The following is a 16,728-nucleotide window of genomic DNA, read 5'->3' on the forward strand; positions in this document are numbered from 1 at the left end:
TCTAATCTGAATCATTAGACTCACGTTTTCTTTAGATTATACTTTTCATGATTTTTCTTACGCATAACAAAGGAGGAAGTTGAGCCACCTGTTCGTCATTTTTGTAGTGGCTGTGACAGCAATCTCTAATGAGTGGCCCTTCAGACATTAAAGTAGGTCCACTGTCACATGCTCCACCTCTTTTCCATACAAATTAGTTTTTCCTCCTCTATTTTGATTAGGAGAATTAACTAATGTTTCTTTCACCCTGCTCATACCCAGGTATACCCATATATCTATAAATTGTCATTATCTGTTAGGCATTCCTCTTCCGAGGCTAAAGTTGGCTGTAATGTTATATAGTATCTAAAGAGCAGCAGCTATAAATCTTACAGTAATATATACCAATGAAACCACAATGCCTTTATGAAACTTTGTTTCTGTTCTCTTATTTATTGACAGTTTTTTTTTTAATTACAACACAATGAAACAATGGTAAGTACATAAGATGCAATAGTATAAAAAGCCATTTTAACCCTTCCCTTGGTTAAGACACTTACAGCAGACAAGAACTGCCCCACCCCAACTCCCCCCTTCTCAAATGAAAACAAAAAATAAATATAAATTAATAAATATAAAACAAATCACTGCACAGCCCTTAACTCTTTGATTGCCATGGCAAGAACCATAGTTATGATTCTAGCATGTGACTTTCTGTGGTTAAAGGTTGCCGCAGCAGTCAAAGGGTTATAGCATTGTAAACATAAGTACTTTGTTGAAAATGTTCAGTCATGTTAATGGTCTACAGCAATGAGATTATTATCATGACCCCTTGACCTTTAATGACACAACATTATAAGGAGTTAAAGAGATAATAGCTTGGTGAGCTGTTACAGAGATTAATTAACCCATTTTGTTTAACAATGCACTATGAGGTCTTGATTTACTAATAAAAGACACTTGTGTATAATAAAACACTGTTCAATGCATTGATCAATAAAATCAATGAAAAAATCAGTCTAAGCACCACAAAATTTTGCCTGATTATATCTGACAGTCATAATACACTTTAGCACCATTTAGTCAGCCTTGCATTTGCACACAAACAAGCTTTGTGTTTGTCAGTAGAAGCTACCTGAAAGAATAACATATGTCAGTTATAAAAAGGTTACTGTATAGAATGCTGTGTGAGCCAATAAAATAAAATAAAATAAAATAAAATAAAATAACAATAATAAAATGACATTTAGTTGCAGAAAGCAAATAAATGTTTCAGTTATTTTGTTACTAACACACGTCCTAATGATCCAAACATGGGTATGAAATGTATATGGGGCTATGCGGAGAAAAGGAAATAAAAATGAGAAATTTGCATCACACAGAGAAATCATCACATGCATATTCTGACTTATTTAGGCTTTGTAAATTAAATGAACAATTGTTGGGTGGTTTAAGAAGTCGAGCTTGAAAAGAGTTGGTGTTTAACAACATGTGAGTTTTATGGTCATGTTATGCATAAAACTACTTTCAGAGATATCCCAACAATGGCACCAAAATCCTTGTCTCTGCATGAAAAGTTGACTTCCTCTTTCTCAGAGGTGGAGGATAAACAAGCAAATCACAGTGTGGGAAGAGTCACAATTGTAGTAGCTTCTAGCTAACATATTGGAACCAGAACAATTTCTGCTGGAATTATGAGGAGGAAGGAATGGCAACAAGATGGAAAATGGAATCAGCTGCTAAAATAACACCCAACAAGCAGAACTAAGGAAGAAGTCAGGTTCTGGTAGATACAAGATTACAGCACTTGGAGAGAAAGCAAGGTGCATGTTATTCAGAAAGTAAGAGAAACAAGAATGTATATGAACCATGGAAAACAACGTATCCTTCTTGTACATATCCATACCAAACTCTGATTGACTACACACTGACAAAACCAGCTGTACATGCTTTAACTGCTAACAATACTAACCACAGGACTGGCAAGGAGCAGACACCACCTCCCTCAAACAGCTTCTGATCATATAGGAACACTTATCACATACAATAAACCTACAGAAGTCAAACACCTGCATCTTTCTTTGCAAGCTGTGACTGAACCATGCAATGAATCTGATTCCCAGACTACAGTAGCAGACGTCAGAGAGACCTCTTCATAAATATGTTATTTATGATACTCAGAAATTAGGATCAATCAGAAAACAGTGCATAGTAGCAAAGCATTCTGCCATGCAACAGTGCTAGCATATTATGCTACAGCAGCAATGAATGGTAGTTGACGTATGTGTATGAACTGCCTTGTGGTAGAGGAAGGAGTCCAGCCATATAAATATTGTCTGAATATCCATGACATATTATAGGCATCAGAATGCGAAGGAGAAAGAGAAAAGGTTAAAGGTAAGAACTGGAACCACTGGAAATAATAAAAACATTTTTGAAATACAGCTTTCTAGACTGCTCACCTCTCACAGATGGTGTAAACCATGCATGCAAATGGTATGTAGTGGCTGGCACCAAAAATAATAGGTCTCTGCTGTTACACCATTGTACATGTGACCAGGCAAGTAGCCACAAGATGCAAATAAGGAGTCCATGATGATTAGTGCTGGCTGTACCACATCATTTTCATAAAAGACTTGAAGGATGACAGAATCAATGGATGGCAGAGACTTCAATAATCTGAAGTGAGTTAACTTGGAGCTTAGTGTTTGGGGACTGGACAATGAACAAGATTTAGTGAAAGATATACATAAAATTCCTCAAATGTTCACAGGAGTTTTTGAGAAGGTACTACCTCTTCATCATAGACACAAAAAGCTGCATTTCCTAGTGACAGATTGTAGAAAGTTGGGTGTGATTAAATGAGATATAGACAACAAAATTGTAGTTTCTTCTTTTCTCTGTATAATGAATGGATCATTTCTCACTTGTCTATCAAGAGCCTATAAAATTAAATATTGCCTTAATTAGTCAGGAAACATGTTAGGGCACAGTGAAAAAGGGGGGTGGAGGGGAATCAGAAGTTTGATCATACTTATCAATTTACATAAAGAAATAGCAATAGATGATCCATCCAAAGGTCGTAAAAGTATTTCTATTATATTAAACACTTCAAGACTGAGATATCATGGAGATAAAGATACATGGCTGTAATATAGACTAATAGAGGTAAAGGCTTCTTTGTCCCTCAGTATTTCATCTAGTGGAATTCTTCAAATGATAGGTAACTTTTTGTATCTAATTTCTGAAAACAAACGTAAGAACATTACGCTATGACAAGTTTTTGTACATCGATTCAGGCTGATGTTAGTTTGGCTAAATCTCTCTCGAAAGATCTTTGATTGCAGCAGATAAATAATGTGCTCGCTCTCTGTATTTGTAGTCAGGTTTAGAGTACATATCCTGAGGAGCCTTTTGACTGACAGCTCTCCGGTGGGTTATGACACCAAATATACAATTAGTTGGACTTTCTACAGCCTAACAGGTATCCTTGTTGTTGGAGACCAATAATATTTTCAAAGCTATCACCAACTTCCTGATAATATCTCTTCTCTTTATTGTTGATTACATAGCAGTTAGATGCAATTTTAGTGGTGTCAGTGGTCCTTGTCTCCTTCCACTTCTGACAAACTTTTTTTGCACTTGCAATTACCAACCAAAATGTTCTCATACCTTTTTTTATATTCTGCTGGAAATGAAAAATGGAAATGTGCTTATGCTGCTTTTTCTATGTCTGTCTGCAGTCTTTAGCCAAAAGACCTAGCTGGCTTTCTGGTGGATCCTAGAAGCTGCGGAAAGAAAGTTCATGACTAATTTAAGTTTCCTCTGAGAAAGATATCAATAGCCTGTTCCTTTAAATCTGTATTTGTCATCATTGTGATCCAAGGACTACCACCTTCAAAGGAATGCATATTGATAGCAGATGATGACCTGTGTATCTTGGATGATGAAAAGAGGGAGTCATAATCCTTGATCTATCCTATAAAACAGTTTTCAACCAGACACAATAAGACAGTACTGTGCATGAATTGACAAGAGATGTCTGCACGTTTTTGGAAACACAGTAAAGATGAATGTTAGGCATATATTTAGTTGGCAATGTTTTACCAAATGTATTACTTAGAGTAAGAGCTGGGAATAGGTTATTTGCATCATCACACATTCCTTCAATTCTGGATTCCTATTCAAGATTAAGTTTTCTTGGGTATAACAATCTCAGGTATTTCTGTGAGCTATATAATGACAATGGCTATCCTGAAATATTTTTTTAATAGTTTTCAACTACCTCGTGATGCACGGCCAGAGTTCATAGCACTTTATCATGAGGCAAAACACAACCATGTAAATACAAGCCACAGCTATGCCTTGCAGGTATAAATCGTAGCTGTCATGATCATTTAAAACTTCTGTAGGTTGCTGATGATGTCTTCTGAATACATGGCATCATATGTACCATTTCATGACTTATATAACTCACATCCAAGCAGACAAACTTCTCGGAGCTGACTTCAACATGGTGCTCCCATAAAATATGAAGATGGTCAGTATGTGAGCACTGGCAATTTTGTGGCAATAGCCAAGCATAGCATACACAGTATGTGCATCTCTGTTTAGATTCATTGTATGCCTAAATATGGGGCTGTGCATTTCAAGTGGGGTATATCAGTTGTACAATAGTACTTTCTGAGCTATATATAATACCATGGAATTGTGAACACTGACAAAGATATTATAAACCATTTTACATTATGGAAAAACCTACTTTCTTTTCTTTGAGGTTGTAAAATGATAGTTAAGGGAAACAAAATTTGTTCACACCTTATAAACGAGTTAGCACTGATTGCCTGATGACCCTAAGCACTCTCACCTTCCACAAGGCAGATGATTTTATGTAACCTATGAATATGTGTGTAGACTGGGTATTAAACTATGCCAACACATCAGGATGGAAATACAGATTAGAAACACTGGTTTTTGACTTAACATGCTGCTCTTTGCAAGTGGTGAACCCATCTGGGCATGCACTGATAGACATAGTTACACTGTTCTGTTGCTGGTGGGTCAGTAATATAATACTTCACTAAAATCCTTCAAACCCCATTGTCATATTGTTAAGGGCTAACCAGGTACTTTAGGAAGTTATTTTACCCCAGCCTTCTGTTGCTAATCCCACTTCCCAGAAAGCCACTTCCCAGAATGATGGATGGGCAAATGGATGATCCAGGACACATGCATGGCACCAAATGAAAATGATTATTCCACGTGTTAGTGCCAGATGGCGAGAATATTCAGTATATATTTTACTACAACAGAAAAAAAAAAAAAAAAAAAGGGCGTGAAAGGCTATGAATTAAGATATGCTGATAGGTTGCCAAGGACATTAAGGTTGTAGTTCTAAAAAGGATGTGATACAATTTCATAGGTTAGAAATTACTATTAACTAAATAGAAAGCTTTGGTTTATGTGGTAGCCATTATAACTATCATTTGTGGACAATATCATTCTACAGAAGCAGAAGAAACTAAGCTGTGTGACTGGAAAGCTTTGTGCCATCCTAAGTGGCAGGCATGTGTAATGATTATTTTTTATGTAGTTTTACTGTGACAGCAAGTAGCACTATGCTGCATGCAGATCCAAGTCTAGAAAATTGTCTTTAGCATTTCTTCATTTATGTCTTCTCTGCCTCTAAAATTTATTTCACCTATACTGTGGGCAGACCAAAGCAGTACTTAAGGCTATCTCCACAGGGCAAACATACTTTATGTACACCTCTCACAGAATGTCATATCTCGAATACATAATGGGCAGCTGCAACTGCAAATGTTAATAAACTGACTATAATTTGTAGATGACATGCTAAAGCTTATGTATACTGGGAAACAAGACCTGTTTATGAAGCATGTGTTTAAAGCTGTCTACGTGCTTCTTTGAAATACATTTTGATTTTGGGAACAGATGTTTGCTGTGGTCACATACTGATGATCATTCAAAATATGATCTCCTGATTATCATTGGGCTTTCCTAGTTAAACACATCCATCAAATAATGCCACATCATACAGAATCTATGCTGCCTAACATTAGAGGCTACCTTAGATCAAGCATCAAATGGAGCCAGTCTGCAACAAGTGATGGTATGCTTTTGATGCTTACCAGACATTTTCAGCATTGATGGCACTGATGACAATGTCTTTCTCTATCAGCCTCTGACATCTCAGATGGCAAGTCACAAGAATGGGTTAGGCAGATTAGACTCACACATTACATTTTATCAGGAGACCAGTGGCAGACAATTCATTGATTTACATGCATAAATCAGAGATTAATTTTATGAATATATGGTTCATTTACACCTGATTTTGTAACTGACATATGTTTAAATGGTCCTATCTTATATGAACCACTCCGTCTGCAGTCTGTGTAGTGTGAGCTAAGGAAGTACACCTAATGTTACAGTGCTGGTGTATCAGTCATGGCAATACCATTGTATTCAGTAACAGATTATCTGTTCCTCAGCTCCCACACAGTATTATTTGATATACAGCATAGCTGAACACTTAAGTGGCCAGTGACATTTGTTCCCTCCACTGAAAATAACGATTTTCCTTATGGCTCATAGGGCTGCAGTCATCTGTTTACGCTTCTGGAAATAGAGCTGTCCAAAGACAGTCTTGACAACAACAAAAGGCGACAGGGAGCTATTTTTCTGTAATGGCTGCTTCACATCTCCTACTGCCACGGTGCACGGCTTCCTCCACTTCTGCAATTGGTGATAAAACTTAGATCACGTTGTGAGAAGATATGGGAGCCAAGACAGAGCAAGCCCCTGCAGTCATATCCTTGCCCCTCAGCCCAGTCATCTTGTGCTATCTCCAATTTAGGCTGCTAATGGTGTGGTAGCTTGCATTTCTACTTTTTAAAAAATGCAGTGCCTGAAACATTCACTGTTCAGTTTGCTATGTGTCTTTTTTAAGGTTTGCCCTAGAGATGGTTCAAATGCAAAAAAAACTAGAATAGGATTGTAATACTTCCATTGCTTATAGGCAGACCTACTTTCTATTCTACACACCTTTTTCTACTCAACAAGCTAGAATCTGATTCTATATAATTTGGTAGCAAAAACTACATTTAATTGACATTAAGATTGTGAAGAAAGACCCCCCAAAAAAGTTAAAAATTCAAAAATTAAGCCTTATACTCTGTTCTTAACCCACACTGCTAATGGCACAGGACTCTTGACAAAACAACTGGGGAGGTGAAGTACACTTCTAAAGAAAAAGTGTAAGTCTGCCCTTTGCACTTGAATCTATTAGCTTCTGTTATTTTCATTCACAAAATTAGCCTTAAAAAAATCTTTTTCTTTAATTATCCCCTCCCTTTGCCCCACTTTGAAAGAAGAAAAAGAACAAAAGTTCATAGGAAGATATAAAATATGTATTACATTTATTCAGGAGACTTGAAAGGGCTCCTTTGGAGCCATTTGAGTCTCTCCATCCCAGCCTATCCAGTAAATATACAGTTACATAGTTTTTAAAATGTATTTTTTGATAAAAATTAATTTTTGTCTACAGTCAATAACCTTTTCATAGGTTTATACATTAGAAGGCCAGAGGAAACACTGCCATCATCTACTCTGGCCTCCTGCATCATACAGACCATAGTACTCTGAAGATACATGACCCTGTATAGTCAGCTTGATAGACTGTAACTGATTAACACAAAGCATATTCAGTTTTGTATTTTTCCACAGTAAAGATCATGACAATACCAATATGGAAATGTTTATTAAAAATTTTATGAAAAATGTTACGGCACATGAGCAGGAACCCAGATTGCAGAACTGAAAATATTTTCAGTTTGTTTTTTCTTAACTTTGATAATTATAGGCCCTGGTGGAAAAACAACTGTTCAAAAAAACCCATTGTCTTAGAACTTTGACTGAATTGAGTTCAAAACTAGATCAGGGAACATCACTAATTTATTCTGAACTTCTATAATTTGATACTAGCCAGTATGCATTTGGGAATTACAGTGAACACAATTGCTCCTACATCTTTTAACTAAAGCAAACCTTTATGACTGTGTTATAACCTGCTGAAAATAGGAGTAAGTAATAGAAATGCTGACACAATCTTGCTCTGCATGACATAAACATGCCAATATAATATTATTTTTTCTCCCTCTCTCTGTATATAATATATATGCACTTTTAAGTAAAAGAAAATAGATTAAACAATCAACTTATCATGTATTCATGTATATATGATGTACCATATACCAAGCACTAGACTTATCACACTTACCTTCCTGCATAATTAAAGTTAAATTCTCCAAATACAAACATTTTTGTTACCTTATCAAAGAACAATAGTCAACATGCTCAGCACTTCATTACTGTCAGGGAAACAGTTGCACAAAAAGTTAAAGCTGCCATGAAAGATATTTCAAAATTGAAGTGAAATTTTCAAGTGAATAAAAAATCAGATGAGATGCTGTTCTGTCTTAAAGATAATATAAAATAAGTTCTCCTACTGTAGAGGAAAACCAAATGCAGAATAAGTAGTGCTGTTAGTATTTTCCACCAACTATCCAAGGGACAAAATTGGAACAGCAACATGAATCATTTTGTTCTGTCTGTAGCAGAACATAAGTTATAGTAGTTTGTTTACAATAAAAATCTCTCCATGGATTAAAATTGCATGTATGTGTATGTGTGTGTTTGTGTGCATTTATAAGTATACAAACACACACATTTTAATATATATGACAAACAGGCATAGAATTCCGAATTCACCAAATGAGCTGATGTGCAGTAAATATCCTATGTTACTTAACTGTCAGTTAATCTATATTTTCAGCAACAACTGAATTGGGTTTACTAAGTAATGCTATGGGCTGATACTGGTGCACTTCTAACCTACAGTATGCAGTACCTCTACAAAACATCTCCAAAATGCCATCTGCATTGCATATTTGTTGTAAAACTATATCTTCTTCTAATCTTCATTTCTGTTAGCCGTACATATGTATATCTGTTTATGCTCTAAGAAATGTTTGCAATGCTTTATAGCATGCCACATATGTTCATAAAACAGGTCCTCAAATCAATATAAAATCATGTAATTGAACAAAAAGGCATACTATTTTTCATGCTATGCTCAATATAAATATAAATTCAAGGCAGTCAAGCTATCCATTACCAAAATAATAATAATAACCATAATATATATGTATATATACCTACACTCTCTAAAAAGTGATCCAGTTTTGTGGATTAAGAAACCAGTAAGAAATTGGTTGAATGTAGTATAAAAGTCTCATTTTATGTAAAAGCCAATACTGGCCATTTCAAGTATTTTAATACTTTCCTCTAACCTTTTCATTAATAACTAGCTATTTGCAGAAATGATATTTTTATACTGAAAATTGTCTTCAAGTTAAATAAAAATTAACTGCTACTGTAGTTCATTTTTAGAGTGTGCATGTATACATAGCAAAATACCCTTCTACAGATCTATCATAAATATTTTAGTTTATGTCAGTTCTTTTCTATGAAAACACTTCAACGTTTTCTTCAAATTTTGGGTAATGTATACCTGGCCTTTTAAGAAATAAAGCTCATCTTAGTTCATTTGCAACACCAGATTCCTTTCAGTTTGTGCCAGTTTGCAAGTTAAAGGTCAAAGATCAAAGACATAGGACAGTACACTTTAAGGAAATTCAGACAGTGAAGCTGTTCACAGAAGACAATGTTTAACTTGGTAATGACAGTCAACAGGTCAATAATCAAGTTCAAGGCAAGCTGTTCATTGTTGCAAAAGCTACTCCCCTCATATCCTGGCTTTCATAAAAAACCAGGTGTCTGACTTTTGGGGTGCATCATTCTGACCATCTTTAATAAGTTCACAGCCCAGTGACTGTAAAGCCTATCACTGCAAGAAGCAGCTCCTAAAATCAATAAAGAGGTCTGTCAGTTGCTGACTTTTCTCTAGGAAAAAAATATTGATACAAACCTGCTCTGCAGGTCACATGAAAATGACAATACTGCTGTTAGCACAAATTACACAGAATGACAAAATGCTTTGGTGGTCCCTTGGCTCTGTCAGTGATATCACGTTTGGCTGAAGGCCGGAAATTTGACTAACCCTTTGAGAACTATGGTGAACATGCAAAGGGGTAACACACCAGAGGATTCTCATGCAATATCAGAGTCATCATTTTAGCTCTCCTTTGAAACTGTAGCTCTACCTCTGCAGAGGCAAATTGAATTATCATGCAACGTAGTTTAAAAGAGAAGTTCAAGATGCTTAAGATAAGAGTCTAAGCTATAAAATTGTCATCAGTTCAGAAAAATTCTTGGTAAGTGGTAGAAGTTATTAAAATAGGGTTGGTTCCTTTAACCAGAAAGTAGCTGGTAAATATATTTTGCTTTCTATTTATGTTACAAACACTTTTCTATCAGTAATGCAAATAATTAAAAACACTCACTTGCAGTCACAGGAAATCTGTTTTGAAAAATTGATTTTCTTTTAAAACCTGTATTACCCAAACACAATCCTATAATGTAATGACAACCAAGATTAACATCCACCAGACTCTGAAAACGGATGCAATAGTTCTCAAAGGGTTACACTACGAATGTAATACCAGCGTCAAGTTTCTCTACAGCATGACTGTCACTTTAGTTCATTGAAATCCACTTCAGAGACACACTGCTTCTTACCATGTTTTGGAATGAGTGCTCTTGACAGACCTATGAAAGGCCTGGGGCAGTTGGCTTGGTACAGCTTGGGAAAGATTATGCAGGAAAACAAACCAAAAATCAAACAAACCAATAAAAAGGTTCTGCTTGAATATATATAAATGAGTTTAAAACATTGAGGACATAGCCCAGAGCAGCTGTAAAAAACACAAAATGAATGTATTATTAAGGCTGTTACTATATTGCAGATATTTTGGCCCCTTGTTTGTTGGAAAATGGCTGTCCGAACAGTCTGAAGTCCTGCGTGTCATCCGAGTCTCCCACCTGACAAAACTGGAAGTAGGAGTATAGGACTTTATCCGTAGCAGACAGAAAGCAATCCTCTTTGGAGACAAAGCTGTTTTGGGTCTTCTCGCTTTCCTGAAAGTTCCATTGTGTGTTGTTGTGTTTCTCTAAAAAAATTTACTTTCAGCAAAAAATTTTTCAAAGGGGAACAGGCCTCACTGGAAAAATGTAGAAACACTGAAGATTTTTATTCTTTTCCTCTTGGTTAGTTAATCCTGATAGTTTATAGGGCATTGAGCGTGCAGAGGAAAGGCCTAGAATTGAATGACAAAGACAGACAAAGGACTGAAGAAACAGCAGATACTGTGTATCATGGAAGCTTCCCAGCTGAGCAAATCGCCACTCATGCGCAGGACAGGCAATCCCCTGGGTTTTAAAGATCAGCTTTGTTTCAGACTGACAGATGCCCGCTCCTAGCTAGGAAACTGCATAACAGCTCTTGTGTTGAATCTCAAGTTACCACAAACTCCTGGGAGGGAAAGAAAAAAAACCAAAACCCTACATCACACCCACTCTTGCATAGAGCGTTTGCAGTACAGTATGTGGCGGGGTGTTCCTTTCCTTTTGAACTGGAACACAGTGTAAACCAAGACAAGGAGGCACAAGGCCAGGATGCAGGGAATGACGATGGCTATGGCTTTCACAGTGCTGGCTGTGTTGTCCAGTTTGATGACAATGTCAACATCATCTTGAGGGCTGTGTCGGTCTTTATCTCGATCTGTTGGTCCATCACAACCCATAAAATCCTTGAGGATGGATCTGGGATAGCCAGGTTCCACCCTGAGCATCTGGTTATTGAATTTCCAGTACTCTTTTCCTTTGTAGAAATATGTGAAGCCTGAGGAAGAAAGTTGCAATTATTCATGGTCATATCGGAGCAAATCTTGTCATCAACACATCATGACTGAAACTCCTGGTATCAAATTATTTTGTAATTAAAAATTTTAAAAGGCGTAAGGAATAGACATCAGTTATAGGTCTTTCACATCCTCTTTACAAATTTCATTTCTTTACTGTCTCTAGAAAATCTAACATCGGGGTGGTTTTCTTTAATTCAATAAACTGGGATTTCTTCCATTACTACAAAAAAATAAAGGAATTCCAGAGAGTATGATCTTTGACAGACCAGGGTCCAGCTGATTTGTTCATTCATTGAGAACCCAACCAGAGTTGGAATCCTCAGAGCTGGGACTTTAAAGCATCACCACCTCTTCAAGACGGGAAGTCTACTGAAACAAATTGCAATGCTAGGCTAGTCAAAAATGACAACCGACCCTCTTTGATGTCGTATAGCCTACTGCTGTACTTCAGAAGAAGGAAACTGGATGAAATTACAGCAGCTTTGCCAAGAGAAAACAGGTGTAATCAGAATTAAGTTTTCTGCAAAGAGCTGGTATTTGATCATTCAGATGCAATCTAATGTTATTACTAAACATACATAATTGGGGAAAAAAAAAACAAAAAACAAACTTGACACCTTGCCAAAAATCTACATTACTTTATTGTCCCAGCTGAAAAGTGGCATTGATCTGGCAAGAAACAAACCTTCAGGATGGGTGAACTTCCTTCTACTGTTTATAAACTGAATGAAAACAGATGGATTTTTCTTTATCTTCACTTTATAGACCTCAGCTTACTTCCTGCAGTACTAAGGGACACTAAGGATACTAAGATAGATTGGGCACTATTTGTCATTTTAACAATGCTGCCTGAAAAAAGTGGTAACTGGGCCATCTGGAGATGATAATAGTAATCACCTATTCAAACAGCAGTTAGTTTCTTTCAATTCTAAAAAAATTACTTGATAGTATATTTTGTAGCTCAAACTGTAAAAAATCTTCATCATCTACTGCCACTTTTCAGAATATTTAGAATAGTTGAACATTCTTCTACATAGCTATTTATGCAATTTTAATGCCCTTCCTAGCCACTGAAAAGGTACTATATTTCCTTTCCTTTATCCCTTGCAGTTTTATTATCTGAGAATGTGTTAGTGTATCCATAGAAAGGTATAATACTGCTTAAAAAGAAAAAAGACAAGAAAAGCACTGCGCTATATCAAAACAGTAGTTAGCAGGCTTGTTCACAAAATGCCTTCTATTCTGATTGGAACAAAACAAAGAAAAGGACTCTAATTCTTTAAATATGATGAAGTTTTAAAATTTTAGCATATATAAAGTTCCTTAAAGCAATCTGTAGTTTAAACAAAAAAATAATACCAAATGCAAAATTTCAGTATTTTGAGCCACAGGTTACCCTATTGGCATTTCATATAACAACATGTATGTAAGAAAGCACTGTACATACCGGCCCTGGATAAATATTTCAAGCATGAGAGTTTGATATATTATCTCTATCAATATTCTAAAACATATATGGAGACCATATACAGATATGACATCTCTAAATCTATATTCTTACATATATACAGAATACATACACATATACACCAGGGGTACATATAAGTCAGAATACTGACATTAGTTAGTATTTATTGTTGTTATTGTACATTGAAATATCAGATTAAAACTGTTAAAGTGGCAAAGGAATCACCAGCCCCTATAGAACCAGTAAAAATTCTTCAATTGGAACATATTTTCCACTGGAAAACTCTGAAGGTAGTTTAAACTTTTCTGCCGTTTTGCTGAGGCAGGAAGCAGGAAAACAGTAACAGCTGAAGGATGGAAGTTACCAGCAGAAAAGGGTAGATCTAAGAGACTGAGTAGTTTTACTGCTTTTCATAGCAGAACAAGTCACCTCATGCAACTGTTGAAAGTGATCTCATCTAATCTGCTTGACTTGTTGAGCCTGCTTTGGGAGCTGCTCCTTACAATTTTCCAGTTGCTAGCTGCTGGGAGTAGTGAGTGCAATGCCTGACCCAAACAGCTTGGAAGGGCTTAGCAGCCACTAACATGTCAAATAGAAACTCAGATTAGGAGTGGTAGTAAGCACACATCACAAAAAAATCACAATGGGCTAATAAAGTAGACTACCTTTTCTATTTTTTCTCTTTAAATATTGCCCCACCATCCACTTGAGCAGAATTCCTAGCTGGGAGGTGAGATTTTCTATGCTGCTCTGACGGCAGAAAGAAAGGCTTCTCCAATCTGGAGAACTTTGTGTGATCTCAGATTCCATTGAGCAACAGAAAGGAAATTTCTTCTTCACCTCCTCCTAAGAGTTCCTACCACAGTGTTAGAAACCAAATCACAATATGGGAAGTAGCAGGGAGAGTTTCAAAGATGTTACCTGTACCTCACCAATCTTCTAGGACACCAAGTCAGGATGCTGACTAGAGTAAGAAATTGTTTTTATCATCTTTCCCAAGCCTCTTACTGCAAGATTACCCAAAATTTTTGTGGAAAGTGGAAGGAAACCCCTTTATGATCAGACTTATTGCAGGTGTTCATTTCCATGATTTACACAATAGAAAGACAAGGGAAAGAAAAAAGTATTAATTAAAATGAAATGGATTAACTGAAAAATACGCTTTCAGATGTTCCCTTATGAAGCCATATAGTAAAACTTCCTTGTCAAATGTGCTTCTGCCCAAAGAAAGGAAAACAGTTTCAGGCAAAACGTAATCAACTTCTTTCCAGCTAAGCTGCGGTACTTCTTATTTGTATCTGCTTTTGTTTCTTTCTCTCCTCATACAAAAAACAGCTGAGTTTTGAACTGTTTCTTAAGATGTCTGTTTTCCTGATTTCAGGGAAAATGTCTTAGTGGTCTTCTCAGGAACTTTATGGTGTCATTTTCAGTCCCTCTTTCTGCCCTAGGGCCCTTTTCGGCTTTCTGAGAAGCCCAAGAATGCCTTCTTTCCCTTCCCCTCCTCCATGATCTCATGTCATGTTTTACCACCCTCCTCATTCAAAGAGTCAGACAGACTATCAAAGCCACTGGGTTAAAAAAGAGAAGTGGCTTTGATGTAACGAAGAGTTTCCTGCCTTAGGAATGAGCACGCTGCCTCTGCAGTATTTTCAAACCCACTGGTCCGAATGTTACAGTAAGATAATTTTCATTTGTAATGAGACACACATATACCTGAGCTCAGTACAGAAAACTTATTATGGGGAATGCAATCAAGGCAAGAAAAAAACCCAAACCTATACATACATACATATATATTTTTTATATATATATGTTAAATTCCTTTTGGATATAAATCTTTAAAAATATGCTTAAAAATTAATGAAGGGAAGAAAGCAGAAGTTACATCCATTATGTTTGTGCATACATACTATTTGTGCCCGTTTCCACATGTATGTGTATTTACAGTTAGTTATTGAGTGTGATGTATGCAGAATCTCATCTTGACTGATCTACTTTCCAGTTAAAACCAAACCAAAACAAACCAAAACAAATAAAAACAACACAAAAAAATCCAGTCTAGCCAAAAGGCCAGGATCCAGAGAGGGCTTCTGCTTCTGGATAAAACAGAGACAAAGCAAGGAAGCAATTAAACATATTTCTGAAAAAAAAAACCCCAAACATTTCCATGACAAATTACTTAATCAAGAGGTTGAAATAAGAGACTGAAATGCTTTATACAAGTAAAGAAATCTTTTTACCTGCTTATTAAAAGGAAATTAAAATTATAGGGCAATATATACGTGTGCTGTCTGTGAGGCAAACAGAATAAACTCAGAACCTACTAATAAATGTCATAAATGCTATACAACAATTCTCCAACAATGATAAATGACAACAAATGCATATTTTTATTCCCATCAAAGGGATCTAAACTCTGTGCAGCTGAGGGCTCTGTTGGCAGCCTGCCAGCAGCCCCTGGGTAGCACTGAATTCTCATAACACGGAGGAGATTTTGGCTGCTCTCATTCATTTGGAGGTGTGGCCAGCTGAGATTCTAGGCTCCTGTATGCGATGATGCATCTTGATACAGGTAATAGCATTTCATACTAACATCCCTGTCACATGTGTTTCTACATCATGGGCTTACAACATCTTTGGTTTACATAGATTCCTAGGGATATTTCTGCCTAGAAAAAGATTTTGCTTCCCTTTTCTAGTTGTTCAGAATGAAAGTAATACCTTCTAAGCTGTTTAAACAGCCAACATCTTGACAATTCAAACAGAGATATACTATGTTTAGGAAGCTTGTTTTAAGAGGTACTATAATTTAGCAGAGAACAAAAATAATCAAGTGAATTAAGACACAAGGGGAAAAAGAATGGAAATTAAGGTTTATAATGCTAAATTTGAAAGATTTTTCTCCATTGTGTTAAATTGTACATGCAAACAAAGAGCCATTTTCACAACAGCAAGTTCTACAGCAGGAAATACTCTGTTCATAAATCAAGAATTCCTTCACTACTTAACCTGAATAGTCAATCACCCCTCTACTACTCTATCTTACATAAAGGGTGTTAGTAAATCTTTAAAACAGGAATGTGTTTGCATACCATTTTCTTTGTGAACAAAGGCTCCCTGAGGAGATTCTGGGATACCTTTCCAAATTGTGATTGGTTTGGGATAACCAGGATCCATGGATCTCATTTCTTCACTGTACCTCCAGTACCTATTTTTTTTTTAAAGGACAAAAAAAAAAAAAAGAAAAGAAAAAAGCATTTATAAGATAGCAGATGAGTAACTACATATTTTTTTCCTTCTAACGTTTGCTACATTCATTAGCCACAAATGGGAATACTTGACTTCTTTTCTTTGAACATACTACTTGCTGACTGG

The 16,728-nt window shown here is 36.2% G+C and overlaps 1 protein-coding gene across 2 annotated transcripts in view; it reads right to left on the reverse strand.

The window, feature by feature from the left end:
• Positions 1–402: 402 nt before the first annotated feature.
• MMP16 (matrix metallopeptidase 16) overlaps positions 403–16,728 on the reverse strand; it is a 190,424-nt gene continuing 174,098 nt past the window's right edge. For both annotated transcript variants that reach the window (XM_069779627.1, XM_069779628.1), the window contains 2 exons: positions 16,446–16,561; positions 403–11,863 (listed from right to left, as the gene is read on the reverse strand). In XM_069779627.1, coding sequence (XP_069635728.1) covers positions 11,529–11,863; positions 16,446–16,561 — 451 coding nt within the window. In that variant the 3' untranslated portion in view covers positions 403–11,528. The remainder of the gene's footprint in view (positions 11,864–16,445; positions 16,562–16,728) is intronic.

The sequence above is a fragment of the Haliaeetus albicilla genome, chromosome 3 (assembly GCF_947461875.1).
Source record: "Haliaeetus albicilla chromosome 3, bHalAlb1.1, whole genome shotgun sequence".
NCBI classification, from domain to species: Eukaryota; Metazoa; Chordata; class Aves; order Accipitriformes; family Accipitridae; genus Haliaeetus; species Haliaeetus albicilla.